Here is a 14985-nt window from a genome sequence, read left to right as displayed (position 1 = left end):
TTCCCCTCAAACAGTTTCCTCTTTCCCTTCTGCCCTCCCAAGAATCATGGAGAAAACAGTATACCAGCCTTTAATAACAAATCCTGGGACCAGGGTATCCCAGTGCTGTCTCTTTGATGGCTCTTCCAAAACCACTGTGGTAATGGGAACTACCTGGTGATGAAACTTTCCAGGAAGCCTCACTGCCTTTGATGGTATGCCATCCATGCAGCCTGGCCTGTGGAGTCCTCAATGTACAAGTCTTCACACTGCATAGGACCAACCTCCTTGAAACAGAGCTCTTAGCTCTGAGCTGAACTGAGAAATTAGGTGTGAAATCGGTAAGCAGTTTATGGACATAAAGAAGAAGACACAGCCTCCAGGACAAGCAAGTTTATTTCTGTGGAAGCATTGTCAAACATGGCGTAGATCTGCAGTGAGAACCTGAGCAGTAAAAAAAACTGTAATTCACAGGTACAGATCAGAGGAGTGTGGAGAAAGCACATTAGTGAGGTACGACACAAACAGGACAACTATATCTATGTATGAGGCTAAGAAATAAATGGGTTGAGAAAGGGACATATTTTCTTTCTCACAGAAGACCTAAATAGTATTTTGAACTTAAGTGAACAGTATCTTTGATCATACAGAATGCCAAAATAAATATTTGAGAGCTGCTTATCTTTAATCTCATGCTAACAAATGAAAGGCAAACCTTCTATTCTGGGGGTCTCAGGGAGCAAAGATTGTCTTTGCTACCATGAAATATTTTGAAACAGATCTTAAAAAAAAAAAACTTGAACAGTTATCAAGAAAATATATGCTTCCTTTGACACATTGACATGTATTCTGTTTCTTGGCCATAGGATTAGTTCTAAATGGATTCCTCTGAATATTCTGAAGGTTGAATTATAACTGCTGGGATTTTCTTGGTGCTGTAGTAATTTCACTTCTTATTTCAGGAGACCTACATAATCACATTTCTTGGCAGGGTCCCATAGAAGTTGCAGGTTTGACTTGCTGCCCCACAAGGCTAGCCATGGACTTTTATAGAGGTGGATCAGCTTACATTTTTTTAATTGGATTTAAACTGGTTCTCCTTACTTGTGATCAAAGGAGGGGAAGAAAGGTTTTCTCAAGCAATATCAGAAAGGTTTTCTAAAGCAATATCACCCAGGATAGTGTGGCCAGCAGGACCAGGGCAATGATTTTCCTGCTGCACTCTGCGCTGGTGAGGCCACACCTCAAATCCTGAGTTCAGTTTTGAGCCCCTCACTACAAGAAGGACATTGAGATGCTGGAGTGAGTCCAGAGAAGGGCAACAGAGCTGGGGAAGGGTCTGGAGCACAAGTCTCATGGGGAAAAGCTGAGGGAGCTGGGGATGTCCAGCCTGGAGAAAAGGGGGCTCAGAGCAGAACTTACTGTTCTCTACAGCTACCTGAAAGGAGGTGTAGCCATGAGATCAGTGTCTTCTCCCAGGTACAAGTGATAGAGCAGAAGGAAATGGCCTCAAGTTGCACCAGTGGGGGTTTAGATTGGATTCCATTTGGAAACATTTCTTCACTGAAAGAGTGGTCAAGTATTGGAACAGACTGCTCAAGGAAGAGTTTGAGTCGCTCTCTGGAGCTATTTAAAAGACCTATTTGATCTTGGTGTTTGCTGAAGATCTGCACAGTCATGTAAGGTAACGTGTTTTGTTGCCTGGGGATAATCCAGTTTTAGCCTAGCTCCAATATTTTTTACAACCCTATTGCCTGCAGAGACACTTTAAGCCTCAGTTTTGCCTGCGTGGGCCAGTGGGTTTATACCAAAACTGAACCAGTTAAGCAATGAAAAGAGGTTACTTAGAGCCTGAGTTCAAAGTCAAGACAGAATTATCATAAACTATTAATACAGCCAGAAAGTCAGAGAAGCAATGGTACAGTGCAGGTAGCACTGTAGTTGTGATAGAAACATTCTTTATGTTATTATATTTATGCCTTGAATTTTTATGAAAATAAGCATTTTTTTGTCTGTTTACTTGATTTGGTGGTGTATTTAATTTGTTATTTTACCAAAGTCTGTATAAACTGAAAGGCTGCCAATTATAGATATAAAAAGTTGCAGCAGAATGAAAGTATTAGTGCTTAGGAGATTTCATAACTGTCTGTTTGCCTTCCATAGCTATTTTCTGCTGGAAAAATCACAGACACCAGAGTAGCTGAGCTGAAGGAACAGTACACCCTGCTGCATGAGGCTGTGATAAGGTATAATATTCCTTTTTAGACTTTCAGTAGCCAAAGCATTATGTTTTTAAAGTACTTTCTACTCATGCTGAAGCCTGATCATCATTTAAGGCTTTCTTACAGTTATAGTTCATAAACAGGAAGCCAGAACACAAGGTTGAAAACCACTATTATTTAATAGGAACTTCCAAGTTAATTTGGGATACTTAAATACTTGTTTGAAACATATCTTTGTTTCTAATACAAACATAATAATATTGGGAATGGGTGTACAGACTGCAACAGACAATTTGCAAGTTTAAAATAAATATGTATTTGAAGATCCTGTAGTCAGAATTGTAATATATGAAAAGACTGACCTACTGAGCTGACATCGTAGAAAGCAACTGAAGAAGCTAAAGCTCATTTCTAAGAAGGAAAACTAAACTGTCACTCCTAAATAGGTGTAAATTTTACCCTCTGAGAATACTGACAGTCACATTAGACAGGACTGCCAATAGATTTTGATCAGAAGCCTAAGCTTTGAAGCAAAATGAAATTTGGAAATTAGGATATTGTTGTGAACCTGCCTTGCACCAGTCCTTGCTGGAGGAGAGAGCAGAGACCATGCTCACAGCCTGATGCCGGGCTGGGGCAGGGCATGTGTGAGTGGAAGGAGAGAGACAGAGGGACAAAAGGGGACACAGTACTACAGCTGTACCAGGTGAACAGTGTATCCCAGAACACAGCAGTCCTACTGAAAATACTGCAATATTACATTAGTATTTCTTAATAATAATTTTATACTACTTACAGTATACTTGTAATTGTCAATAAAATCAGCCTCATGATATTCCTGTTACATTCTTGTAATGCATACATAATATCCACTGTATTAACAATATTTTATCCCACTTTCACTGGCAGTCCAAATTAAAAACTTTATGGCAATTCTGCTATTAAACCTAAAGCCTAATTTCAGCATTCTAAAACTAATTTGGGTTATACTTGCTTATTTGGATGGTGCTGGGATTTGCTATGCCTCCTGGCAGTCTGAATAGCAACAAGTACAAAGTTATGTAAAGTAATTTGAAAAAGGGTTCTCAAAATACTAAAATAACAGTTTTTCTTGAGGATAGCGGAGTCTTCTGGTTTTGTCTTAACAAAATGGGGAGTTGGGAATGGTTCTGACTCTGTGAAACATCATCTGACTTTATTTCAGATTACTGAGATAGATAGAAAATCTTTCTGAGAAGCAAAGTTAAAAACAGCACTACTAAACCAGTTCAGATTCCTAGAAAATACAAGAAGACTTTTCTAACTGCTCATATCTAAACATATTTTGTGGTGTTTGGATTATATTGATAGAGACAGTTTCTACTACACTGGTGTTCACTCAGCTGAATCAGAAACCAGTAGTTGCTAAGTAGTTTGTTTTCAGCCAGTGTTAGTTTGAAAACAGTCTTTCATTGGAAAAATACAAACATATTCCTACATGTTTTATGTATTTATACAGTATTCTTTTATATGGGACATTCATTCATGTAAAGGCAATCCCTTTGAGTGTATAGCAAATGGAATAGGGCCTGAGTGTAAACAGGACTCAGCTGTCCTTCCTGTCACACTTAAAACTACCCTTACAAGAATGCACCAAAAGCATGAAAATGTTAGATAGTAGATTATATCTCTCATTCTTTCCATCATTCTTACAGGAGTATGAAATGGCCATGCTTTTGTAAGAAATGGGATCAGAGATCATGATGTCCCATTCTGTATTAGAAGTAGTTATGTGTCACAGCAGAACATCAATGTGTGAACAAGCACTAATTCTCACAGATAAATTTCTCCTATTGCTAAAAGAAAGCAAGGGAAATCAATTACCAAAAATCAGTCATGATTTCCAGTATGCTTTAAGGACATCAAAACTGGGATTCAGGCATCAAAATTAGGATTCAATTGTTCATATTTTGACATCAGTAGACATGCTCATCTGAATAAGGTAGCAAGGGTCTCTTAACACTCTATAGAAAGAAATGGGGACCACACACTTCCTCCTTATTCAGACATCTGCTAGGGTCTGGTTTTCTCCATCAGCTGTAAGGACTGTCCTGGTGGTAAGTGCAGTATGTGTGTGTGGATCAATAACTTATTTTTTCATGTATTACAGGTGAATTCAATCCCTTTCCTACTTAATGCCCATCTGTTCTAGTGTTGTTGCAATGCCGTGTTAAGACAAATGACCCAGGATGAGGTTTTCAAGCTCTATGTGGTTTTTTCTTTCCTTTATTAACATATAAAAATTTCAAGGAGAAAGCCTTATACATCTTAAGCAGCGCAGTTCCCTGTGACAGCTGTACCAAAGTATTGGATCTGATCTCTCTGATATACAATACAAATGTGTCTAATATCTTGAACACAATGACTCTGTGTGCAGGTAGTTTCCAAGGCTGTTGCCAATGTACTCAGAGCTATAAGTGTATAGTGCAGTCCTCTGTTTAGTGGCAAATTTATTTCTTGCTTTCAGTTTGCACAATTTCGCATTTCTAAAAGCTGAAAGATGTCACCTGGCAGATAACATCTTTCATACTTTTCTTCAACGTCTTAAGTGGTTTTGAATTTATGTTTGCTGAGAATAGGCTGTCATCCCATTGTGGTGCTGTCTCACCCATCCACTTTGTAGTAAAAAGTTGAAGTATCTGATCTTGTATTTGGCCCCTGAAAACCTTTTTAGTCACTCAATTATTTGGCCTAGTTGTAGATTTTATTTATATTATCTCAATGTAGGAACCTAGTATGAATATTCTGATAACCTGAACTGAAAGATACTCAGATAATAATGAAGATTCATTAGAAGATTGAGAATCTTATTTTCTTAAGCTTCTGCTAAGTTACTAATTATTTCACAAATTCAAAAACTGCCACATGAGACTGCACAAACTTACTTTTGCAGTCATGGGATTCTGTATGTGTACATTGTGTAGATGTGCATTTATTTCTTCATTGTCTTCAATTAAATTTAAATCAACACATGACAAAATACTGTTTGCATCTGTAGAGAGAAAAATCTAGATTCAAAACTCAATTGGAGTTTCTGTTTCTCCTTTTTTTATTATCTTGAAAGAATAAATACTCAAAATTTTGTTTTTATGAATTCACTTACATGTTTATGTAACTGTATGAAAAGTGTATGTGTTATGAAAAAAAAGTGTTTGAAATTGTGTATTACTACAACCAATTATATTTTCTCCCACAACTGCATATATTCTGTTAGATTTAAAGATTTAAATATCATATAGAATCCAGTGTCAATAAGTATTTTTATTTTTTGCTTAACATGTATGTGTAAACACATGAAATGATTTGTTCATGATGAAGGCACACTCTTTTCTGTTGAATTCTGTGGTTTTCTCATTTTCTAGTTTAGAAAAAGGAAGTGCTTATCTAGGGAGAAATGTTGCACGAATCAAAACTTTTTCTGCTATATTATTTCAACTATGTTTGTGCAATATTGTCAGTGTATTTTATCTTCATTTTACCATCTCTATTCTTTGGTGTGATATATAATTTTATTTTTCTGTTTAAGCCATAAATGTCAAATTTGACCCAAAATTTATGTCTAGACTTTCTCAATATGGGAAATTCTAAGTTCTTTTGTTTTAAAAAATTGCACTATATATTTTTAACTAGTAAAAGGCAAGTGATAGAGTTCTTTATTCTTCTATATAATTTGTGACTGATTTTAGTAGATGATTATATAAAAGTCATAATCTATTAATATTGAGGAGGCCTACACAATATTTCTGTTTCATAAAGCATAGGTTTATGTGTAGTGCATTGTTTATGAATTGTCATACTGTTGTTCCCTTTAAGAGATTTCCATAATAATCAATGTATTTTACTAACAGCCTTTAGGATGTTTTTCAGCTATCACCACACAAGTTTTTAAGTATATTATGAATACCAGTCTCAGACACTGACAGGAGTTAGTTTGTTGTTTGTGTGGAGCTAGCCTGGTGATACAAAGCAGATCATTGATCTACAGGCATTATAATAAGCTTCCACAGATGTCCACAAATGTATTTTCAGCTTTTGCATCATTACATGAGTTATTTCTGGTCTTGGTAGCACTACAGCAGTAGCAAGATGTAATTCATCACTGGGTAGATGTCCCACTGTTTATTAAGAACTTAAAGTTGTCATATAATCCAGACTGGGCCTTGTCCTGGTAGGTCTCTACACTAGATCAGATCTAGCCTTTGGCACTTCTTAGGATAAAATGGATTCCCTGTCTCTTCATTTTTGTCCAGGAAGTGTTAGACAAATAAAGTTAACCAAGTAACAGTCTGTCATCTGGTTAAAATTAAATGAATCTCACTTCAACTGTAGGTATGCAGAAAAAAACCCTGAGACCAAATTCCACTGCTCTCATGGCATCATGGGATGATTTGGGCTTGAACAGAATTCAGGAGGTCCAATCTCCTGCCCAAAGCAGGGTCAACTAGGAGGTCAGGCAAGATTATACAGATCTTAATTCCATCTCATCTTGAAAACCTTCAATTAAATATTATAGGTATGTAAAGAAGTATAAACACAAAGCTTGTGCTTCACATTGCCTAGTACTGAATTACTCTATTTAATGCAGTTTACAGGAATCTGAGACCCAGCTGTTGCAGGAAGCTGAACGCCTGAGTGCAGAACTGGAACAGCAATGTGAACTGGAAAAAGCAGAACAGCTCCCTGAAGAAGCTCCCAGTGAAGCTTTCCAAATAAGGCAGCAGCTTTTCAGCTGCCGAAGTGAATACAGTGCTACTAAAGGAAGAGTGTATGAAAATCGCTTGAAGATAGAGTGGTAGGTGAAAGTGGTCAAATGCTGCTCATTTTATCATAGATAATGTAAAAAGAGGATAAATAGCATAAAAAGCAATCCTTTACATTTTACATGGACACACTTCTTGGTGGCTGTTGTTAAATGAATGGCCACAAACTTTTCCCAGTTACAGCAACATGTCAGTGATGAATAAATTTACCATGGTCAGATTTGTAGATAGTTTTAAATTTAGAACAGGGTTAGAAGGGGTTCTTTAAAATGCTGTTTAAAATGTACTGCATTGGATGAATAATATTTAGGTAGGGAAAATTTACATGAGTAATTCTAGTCTAGAACACTTTCAATACAAATGTTTAAAGTGTCTCAGAGACCTGTTGGCTTGGATTTTATGGAACAGTGTCATAAATAGACCCAATGCTATTTTTAACATCAGTAGCATGGTGTATTCAAGTTTTTGTATTCAGGTATTCAAAGGGAAGAAGTACTTGCATATTCTAATGTCAGAAAAATAATAAATTTGCTGTTAAAGGAGTGAAATCTTAACATTTCTATATAAGAACAGTCCAGAATTATCTTAGTACTGTATACATTTCAATTATCTGCATACTTTATAGTAAAATTACAAGCAGAAGTATTGCAGTTGTAAAAATAATGCACCTAGGCAGATTAAATCAGATTTTTATTTTGTGGGGGACTTACTATTTTTACCCATCTTCAATCCAGCTGTAGTGTTGTTGGTGTGTATATAAATACAAACAGGCAATGTCAGTATCTCAGCAGTTAAGATTATTATTCTTCAAGGAAATCAGAAACACTGTACACACTGCATGGAGTAGGTTTTTCTGGAAATTCTTTCTTGGTTTTTTTTGTGGTTTTTTAGAGCCAAGTATTTGCTCTAAGAGAAAAAGAAACTAAGAAAATGAGGCGAACTGGGAGTGGGAAAGAAACATGGAAAGCATCTGGAAAAAATTATTTGTTATGAGATAACTAAGAAACATGAAATTTCCTGAAATAATTATTAAATACAGAATTTATTGCAATTTCCAAGCAGTCCAGAAATGAGTTCTTCAGAAGTATCATGCTTTTTAACCATTTGTCCTCATATCTTTTGAACATTTTTCTCTGATTTTGCATCAATTTTCCAAACAATTATAGGATTTATATGTTTAGTTAATATTTTCCCATTCTCTATTTTCTAGCTCCAGTGAAAATGAGAACTGTATTCTACACAAAATGCAGTGTAGGCATTGTTTCAATTATCCTTTTATCCTTATAAAAATTAACACATTTACTGGGTTAATTTTTATATATGAACTGAATATCTTGCAGATCAAAAATCCACTTTTTGGGTCAGTCATGCTGCAAGAAATGTTCATTCCCTGTAGTAAGAAACTGATGTCTTCTGTCTTGCCCGGGATCAAATCCAGCTGTGCAGTCACACCAGAGGTCTGTGAGGTGCATTATCTAATGAAGACCAAAAGTGCAGCCCCAGCCTCTTGTGATGTGGGGATTTCATGAGCCAAATACAGTCCTCTGTGTTTGGGAATCCTCAGCTGACCCCTATTCCTTTGAACTTCTGTCTCCTCCAGAACAAACCTCTGACACTGCAGCATGCTGGGCAAGGCGTTGCACAGATTAACTACGTAAGAGCTGTCACATCCTTACTTTTTTAACCTGACCCCTACAGCTTCACTTAGTGCCCTGTAGTTCCTGTATTGGATGAGACAATGAGCATCTGATTCACTGCTGCAGATTGGTTTGATAGATCTCTTTTGTACAACCCTTTGCCCCTTTAATTTGTCAATTTTTCAAACTCGGGAGCTACAGATTATTTAATTCTTCCTATTTGGAATCTGTTTCATGCCTCATGGTAGCATTGGGTCTTATGCGTGTTGTGGGTGAGGAGTGAGAAGGATGTGCCTTGGATTTGCTTACTGGGAGAGAAATTCCAGAAATATTCAAGAAATTATACTGATTTCAAGTTGGACTAGTGTAGAACAAACAGGACTAGCACAATATCTGTGAAGAATGGGTGAGTGAGTGTAGTGGAGAAATGAGAAGTGGACTATGAAGAAAACCAGATAATTTGTGTGAATATATGTTTGTAATGAAGGGATGAGTTTGGTGCCTGTGAAAGACAGTGAAAATGAATGTCTAGAACAGAGTTGTGAGTAGCAGGTGATCTAATAGTAACACCGGTGTAAAATGAAGATCCATATGCTTGCTGGTTTTATCCAAAGAGTAAAGCAATGTTTTCTGAAGTATCTGGTGCATGGACAATGTCACAAATGGGAGGGAAGCTGTATCAAAAGCATTAGAAGTTTGCTGTTAGGTCGCTGTTTAGTTTCCTTAATTTCTCAGGATAAAAAGTCATGGCCCAACCTCTCTTGGCCCTTGATCTCTCTGGAACACAGTTTCCCTTGTTGTCCAACTGTGTTAATACAGTCCCAGCTGTGCTTGGCTCTTACAAGTAAATTTCTCTTTGGGAATTATGACTAATGGCTGTTCAGTCTGAAAACAAACATGTTGTTTATTTACTTTTGTATGTATAGCAGGCAGGGAGCATGGAGGGGGAGAGGTTTTGAAGAGTTTATCTGTGTGTCTTATCTACTGCTTTATCCTTTTTTTAGAATGTCTACTCAGATCTAGTGCTGAGCTGGAAGTGAGAAATCAGATCATGTTTCCCTGGTTCTGCAGTTCTCTGTTCCCCTGTTTCTGTAAACCTTTATTTCTCTGGAGCATCCCTCTTATCTCTGATGACTTTATTTCCTGCCTTAATTCACTTTCTCTGGTATCTAAGAGTACTTAGCACCTCTTTTGCACTCAGATTCAAATCTGGCAATGACAAGGTTTCACACTTGAGGAGTCATATAGATATGCCCTAATATTAGCAAAAATCTCAAGGTCTCTTAATATTGCATACTCTTCCTATTTCATTTCCTATTTGCTTGCCTCTGTAAACAATTTTTTCCAGACCTTTCTGAACAGCTGAAGATGATATTTCATTTCCTGTTTTAACTCTTTATTGTTCCAATGAATATTCAGCATTCCCAGAATAAATTCAATTGCTTTCTGCATTGAAGTATTGTCAGGTTTTCAGGAGTTTTGTGACTTTTTTCATCATTTCAATAGGTACATGAGGTATTCAGTGTATTTCTCGACACACTTCAGCTGTCAGGGAAGTTACCCTGAGGGGTGACTGCATGGATGGGGTGTGCTCCCACTGGGACTATGTTCCTCCTCTCCCAGTTTGTGGCCAGTTCTGCCATATGAATGTATTGGGCTCATTGCTGGTGTGCCTGCCTGAGAGCTCAGAGGGATAACGAGGGGTGGAAGGATTTTACTGAGCTTATAATGCTTGGGCCACCATCCCAAAGTCAGAGCTGACTCTGGGAGTGTTCTTCCTCTCAAAAACTACTTGGCAAGGGTAATAAAGTAGAGGGAAAAAGAGTCCTCTCCACTCAGTTCTGCTAAAATTGCATTCAGAGCCATGATATTTCTTCAAATAATTGATAAGAAGCCTCAGTAATAAGAATATAGATCAAAAAATCAAATTAGTGGAACAAGAATGAAAGAATCAGTGTGATCAGCAAGGATTTGTTCTGGCTTAAGGAGAAATTTCACTTTAATATTTGTGAGTATTGGAGTTCTGATTTATGAGACAACATAAAGAAGAGTTGGTTCTCTTTATTACACAGTGGTATCAACTGTAGTTTATTGTTGAGAAATAATAAATATTAAATCTAAATTTATCATCTAAACACTTCATTTAAAAGTAAGCAATTAACTTGTACTAAATTTATCTATAACAAGACTTTGTGAGATTAAAGGTACCTGATGCTTGGAAACAATTTTATTTGGAAGTCTCCAGCACTTACAGTGATTTGTTCAGGTAACAAAATAGCTCCTCACTGAAGTACTCTGCAACTGCATGCAAGCTGGGATTGCAAAACTGATTTTGTCCTTGTGGAAGCATTGGAAATAAGGAAAACTATTTCAACACTTGTAATTATTTCTGTATTAGTCACTCAATAATTAGAAAGTGAAAAGTTATGCTGTTATCCATAGCTTCTCTAGTAAAGAATTACAGGCCATTAGTAAAATAAATAGCACCACAGCTGAAGTTAAAAGCTGGTCTTGTGACTGCATTTTCATGTGCTTACAAATTAATTACAGCTCAGAGCCTTACAGGAAGCTCATGCTGGCAGCTTGTCAGCTGTGATAACTTCTACCTGTGGTCACTGGATTGTAGTTGTGAGGTGCCAAACACCTTCTGTGGATTTGCAAGCAATCCCAGCTCTGGGAGGCAGTAGCTGAAGGAATTTGCTTTATTCCATGATGGGACTTCTAATGCGAACAGTGTTGTGGTTATTTTGTGAGCTGAGGAAGTGAAATGGACTTCTGTTGACAACTATCACTACATTTCTTAATTTCTCAGTCATATTTTTTTTTATTTCTGTGTCAGCTTGCAGCTGTAAATGTCTCTCAGGGAAAAAATCTGGATTGTATTTTTATTAATGACCCAGTTTTCCAACTGTCTTTTTTTAACTCATTACAACTGCACCTCTGACAGTAGAGGTGCATTTGTAGTGAGTTAAACTGACCTCTTTTTATGTAGGGTACTGTTACAGGCTTCATGAAGATAAGAAGAGCAATGTTAGAAACATTTGCACACATTCATGCTTAAACTTAAGAGTTTTATCTTCTTTCCATTGTGTGTATTGTTAGAGGCATGACAATGGTAATAATAAAATCCACGTTGAAAAATGTTGATGTTGAAAAATGTTGATGTTGAAAAATACATCCATCAGGCAAGGGCTATAAAATAATGGGAAATTTAAATGCCTAATGCCAATTGCAGCTGATTTTTTTGTTGTCATTGATGTCTAAGTAAAACCGTCATGAGGTTGATATCCCTATAACACAGGTGAAAAGATTCAAATGCTAAATGGAAAAACCAGAATTTCTCTGCTTATTTTACATTAAGCTTCTTTGTTCATCTGTTGAAACAGAGAGTAAACTTCAATTCTTTGAAGAATCTGATTTGATTTCTAAATATGTGTTAATCATCCTGCCTCTCCTTTAGAGTCCACAGGGAGATGTATATTATTTTCAGCTGGTAATTTATGTCATCCTAAAACAGGCACCTGCAATGTGAGGTGACCTGTCCTTTTGTGGTCCCAGTTTTTATCCCTGACAGTAAGGAAACCCTGAAGTAAGGATGCTAGCATAGGGCTGCCTGACTTCTGGCTATGGGCAGCTGGATCAAACTCATCGCTCAAAAGGGAGAGATTTAACTTCTTTCTTTTTACGCATTTTTTCTTTTCACATGTCCACTGGTTTTTGTGTGGAAGTGGTTGGTCTGCCAGCTATTTAGGTAACTTGGCCCTTGTCATTCACTGTTGCCTTTGTTTATGTCACAGAAAATGAAGTGTTCAAATCCATTTTACTTTTGCTGGATGGAAAAGTCTTTGCTGTGAAACTGGAATGGTTCCACAGGAATCTGTCCTCATGAGTGAGGAATGTGACAAAAGAAAACAGTGTCAGCTTTGCTCTCCCTCCTGATCTTTGGTATTGCTCTTTTGATCGTCCAGCGTGATATGAAAGAGGGCACAGCACGGACTAACCACAAGACCTACAGTACCTCTTTAATCATTTTGCACAGGGCTTATTTAATAATATTTTGTGGCAGTCAAACAGTTATGGATATTTGTGCAAAGTGGGCATTATTATCCTTAGTGTGATTATGTCAGTCCCAAGGAGTTCAATTAGAAGTACTGCCAAAATGGGTTTGGAATATGATTTTGGAATTTTTGAATATTTTTAAAATTAATTTTATCAGTTTTGAAGGAAGATTGATTTAAATTCAACATTTTCCTTTAAAAGGTTTTGTTTTGCAAACTCGTTCACTCTGTGAGTGTTCAAATGCTGGCATTCAAATTAGTTTCTAGTCTTTACCAGTCCCTGTAGAGGGATACTTGTAGTCTGCCCATACAAATATCATACATGCTGTATATCAACAACATCTACTCTGTGTCTATTTTCTTTTTGCTCTTCATCTGAGCCAGAGCTTCTTATTCATGGGAAAGATGTTGTTTTGTTTTGTTCTGTTTATATTGCAACACCACGAACCCAGTTCTCTTTTTTCACTATTTCCTTTCCTTAACTAGAAATATGTTTCCTGAGACTTCCAGGTGTAAGCTTCACTACTTTTGTTGGAGGACTAAAATCAAAGAAAGAGTTTATTGAGAGCGTGGGGGTGGTGGCATGGAGGAGGGAATCTTAAATCAGCACTGCTAAAGAGTTGAGCATAAGGTCCTAGGGATGGTCCTCCATGAGGTTGGCTGCTGGGAGACTGATCTATGTTCCCATGACCACACACTTTCTAAAACCCAAACCACCACCACCACCATGCAAAGTCTTGTACTACTTCTGGAAGGTTTCAGAAGATAAAAAAAAAAAAGAAATAACAGTCAGCTGCTTCTTTTCTGGATCAGCCACATTTTGAGGTAACTGTAACAGCTGTTTTGGGTGAGTGGGGATGCCCAGGAGTCCCTTGCCATTGTTATAGCTGCACATGACACAAGTGTTTTATGGAAGCTTGTCCTTTAATTCTTCCCGAATTTAAAGAGTTATTTATCCTACTAGACTGCCCTGGGTCTCAATAAATGTTGACCAGCACATGCTCCCACTGGAATTATAAACATAAATTTAAGCACCAAAGTTGATTCTTTGCTATACCTGGGACTGAGGACTCAGTGAAGTTGTGATGGCATACAGACTGCTGCAGCCCATTTACCTACTGCAGGTGCACAACTGTTCTGTGCAGGCACTGGGGATGCACCTTCAGAAGGGACAGTTTTTGTGTTTGGCAGTATTTACCACCTGCTACCAAGAAGCTCCCTATTGTAAATCCAACAAGCTTGTTGGCTGAGCTCCCTTTTTATAACTATTCCTTCATCTTTCTCAGGGCAGTGTTACTAAACCCCCACAGGATCTAAGAGCTTTCCTGTTTTTTCCTTTCTTCTTGCTTCACTTCTTTAGCATCTGTCCTGATTGTTGCCTGAAATTAAACTGCAATTTAGTTTTGGATATAGTTAAGATCACTGTGGCTATTCAATTTACTTTTCCACCATACTCCTTTGGCTTAGCCTATAACCCCTGACACTTTTCAGGATTTTTTTTCCACAGGATCCAGTCCAGATTTGAGGAGCTTCACTTACAGTTGTCTGAAGAGTAAATGTGTATGTGAAAACATTCATAGGAGGAAGAAGGTTTCTCACTGTCAACTGCACTTTCTTTGATATTAGATGTCTTTGTGGCTATTTATTACCCATCTCCTCTTTCCTTTTGCCACATATCTGTGTTAAAATTTTGTTTTCTGAGGTTGGGAGGAACTGTAGGTGTAGGATGCCACTAGTAAAAAGCACGGGTGAGTGAGGCTTGAATGCACCCCTGCAGGAGGTAGTCAGTCTAAGAAAAATCAGGTTCAAATTTTTAGATGTGTGCGCTGTAGAAAAAGATGTGTACCTCCATATATGTACACCCAGTCCTTCAGGACCCCCAGTCACCAGTCAGCAAATCTGCTTTGAACCTTTCATGCTAATTCACCACGTGTTTCAGTCTAACACAGGATAGGCTTTCATGCTTTCTTACCATTTACTATATTACAGTAATGATTATTCTATTACTAATATATTTAGTTCTGCTCTGATTTTTACTATAGTTTGCGAGAAGAAAAAAAGCTTCTGGAAAATGAATATGAAAGAATGTCAAAAGAAAAGGTAAGTACAAAACATGAGAAAAGCAATGTTTTATGTTCTGTCAACTAACATATAAAAAAATCACTGAAAATGTTTTCTCGATGTGCATTTCTAGAGTTTATTTTAAATAGAATACATGGAAAAAAGATTTTAAAAGAAATAGATTCTATAGGCTTTATTAGATCATTCAATTTTTATAACTAGGGAAAGC

General features: G+C 37.2%; 1 protein-coding gene across 4 annotated transcripts in view; it reads left to right on the top strand.

The window, feature by feature from the left end:
* Positions 1-14985, top strand: part of CCDC146 (coiled-coil domain containing 146) — a 69076-nt gene that overhangs the window by 28600 nt on the left and 25491 nt on the right. For 3 of the 4 annotated variants that reach the window (XM_064421931.1, XM_064421930.1, XM_064421932.1), the window contains 3 exons: positions 2143-2225; positions 6826-7032; positions 14738-14795. In XM_064421931.1, the coding sequence (XP_064278001.1) occupies positions 2143-2225; positions 6826-7032; positions 14738-14795 (348 nt within the window). Of the gene's footprint in view, positions 1-2142; positions 2226-6825; positions 7033-8607; positions 8655-14737; positions 14796-14985 lie in introns of those variants that run through there. The other variant, XM_064421934.1, reaches the window with a different exon arrangement.

Source organism: Passer domesticus, chromosome 5 (genome assembly GCF_036417665.1).
Source record: "Passer domesticus isolate bPasDom1 chromosome 5, bPasDom1.hap1, whole genome shotgun sequence".
NCBI lineage: Eukaryota > Metazoa > Chordata > Aves > Passeriformes > Passeridae > Passer > Passer domesticus.
Note: the sequence above shows the minus strand (reverse complement) of the source record. Positions and strands in the feature narration are given on the sequence as shown.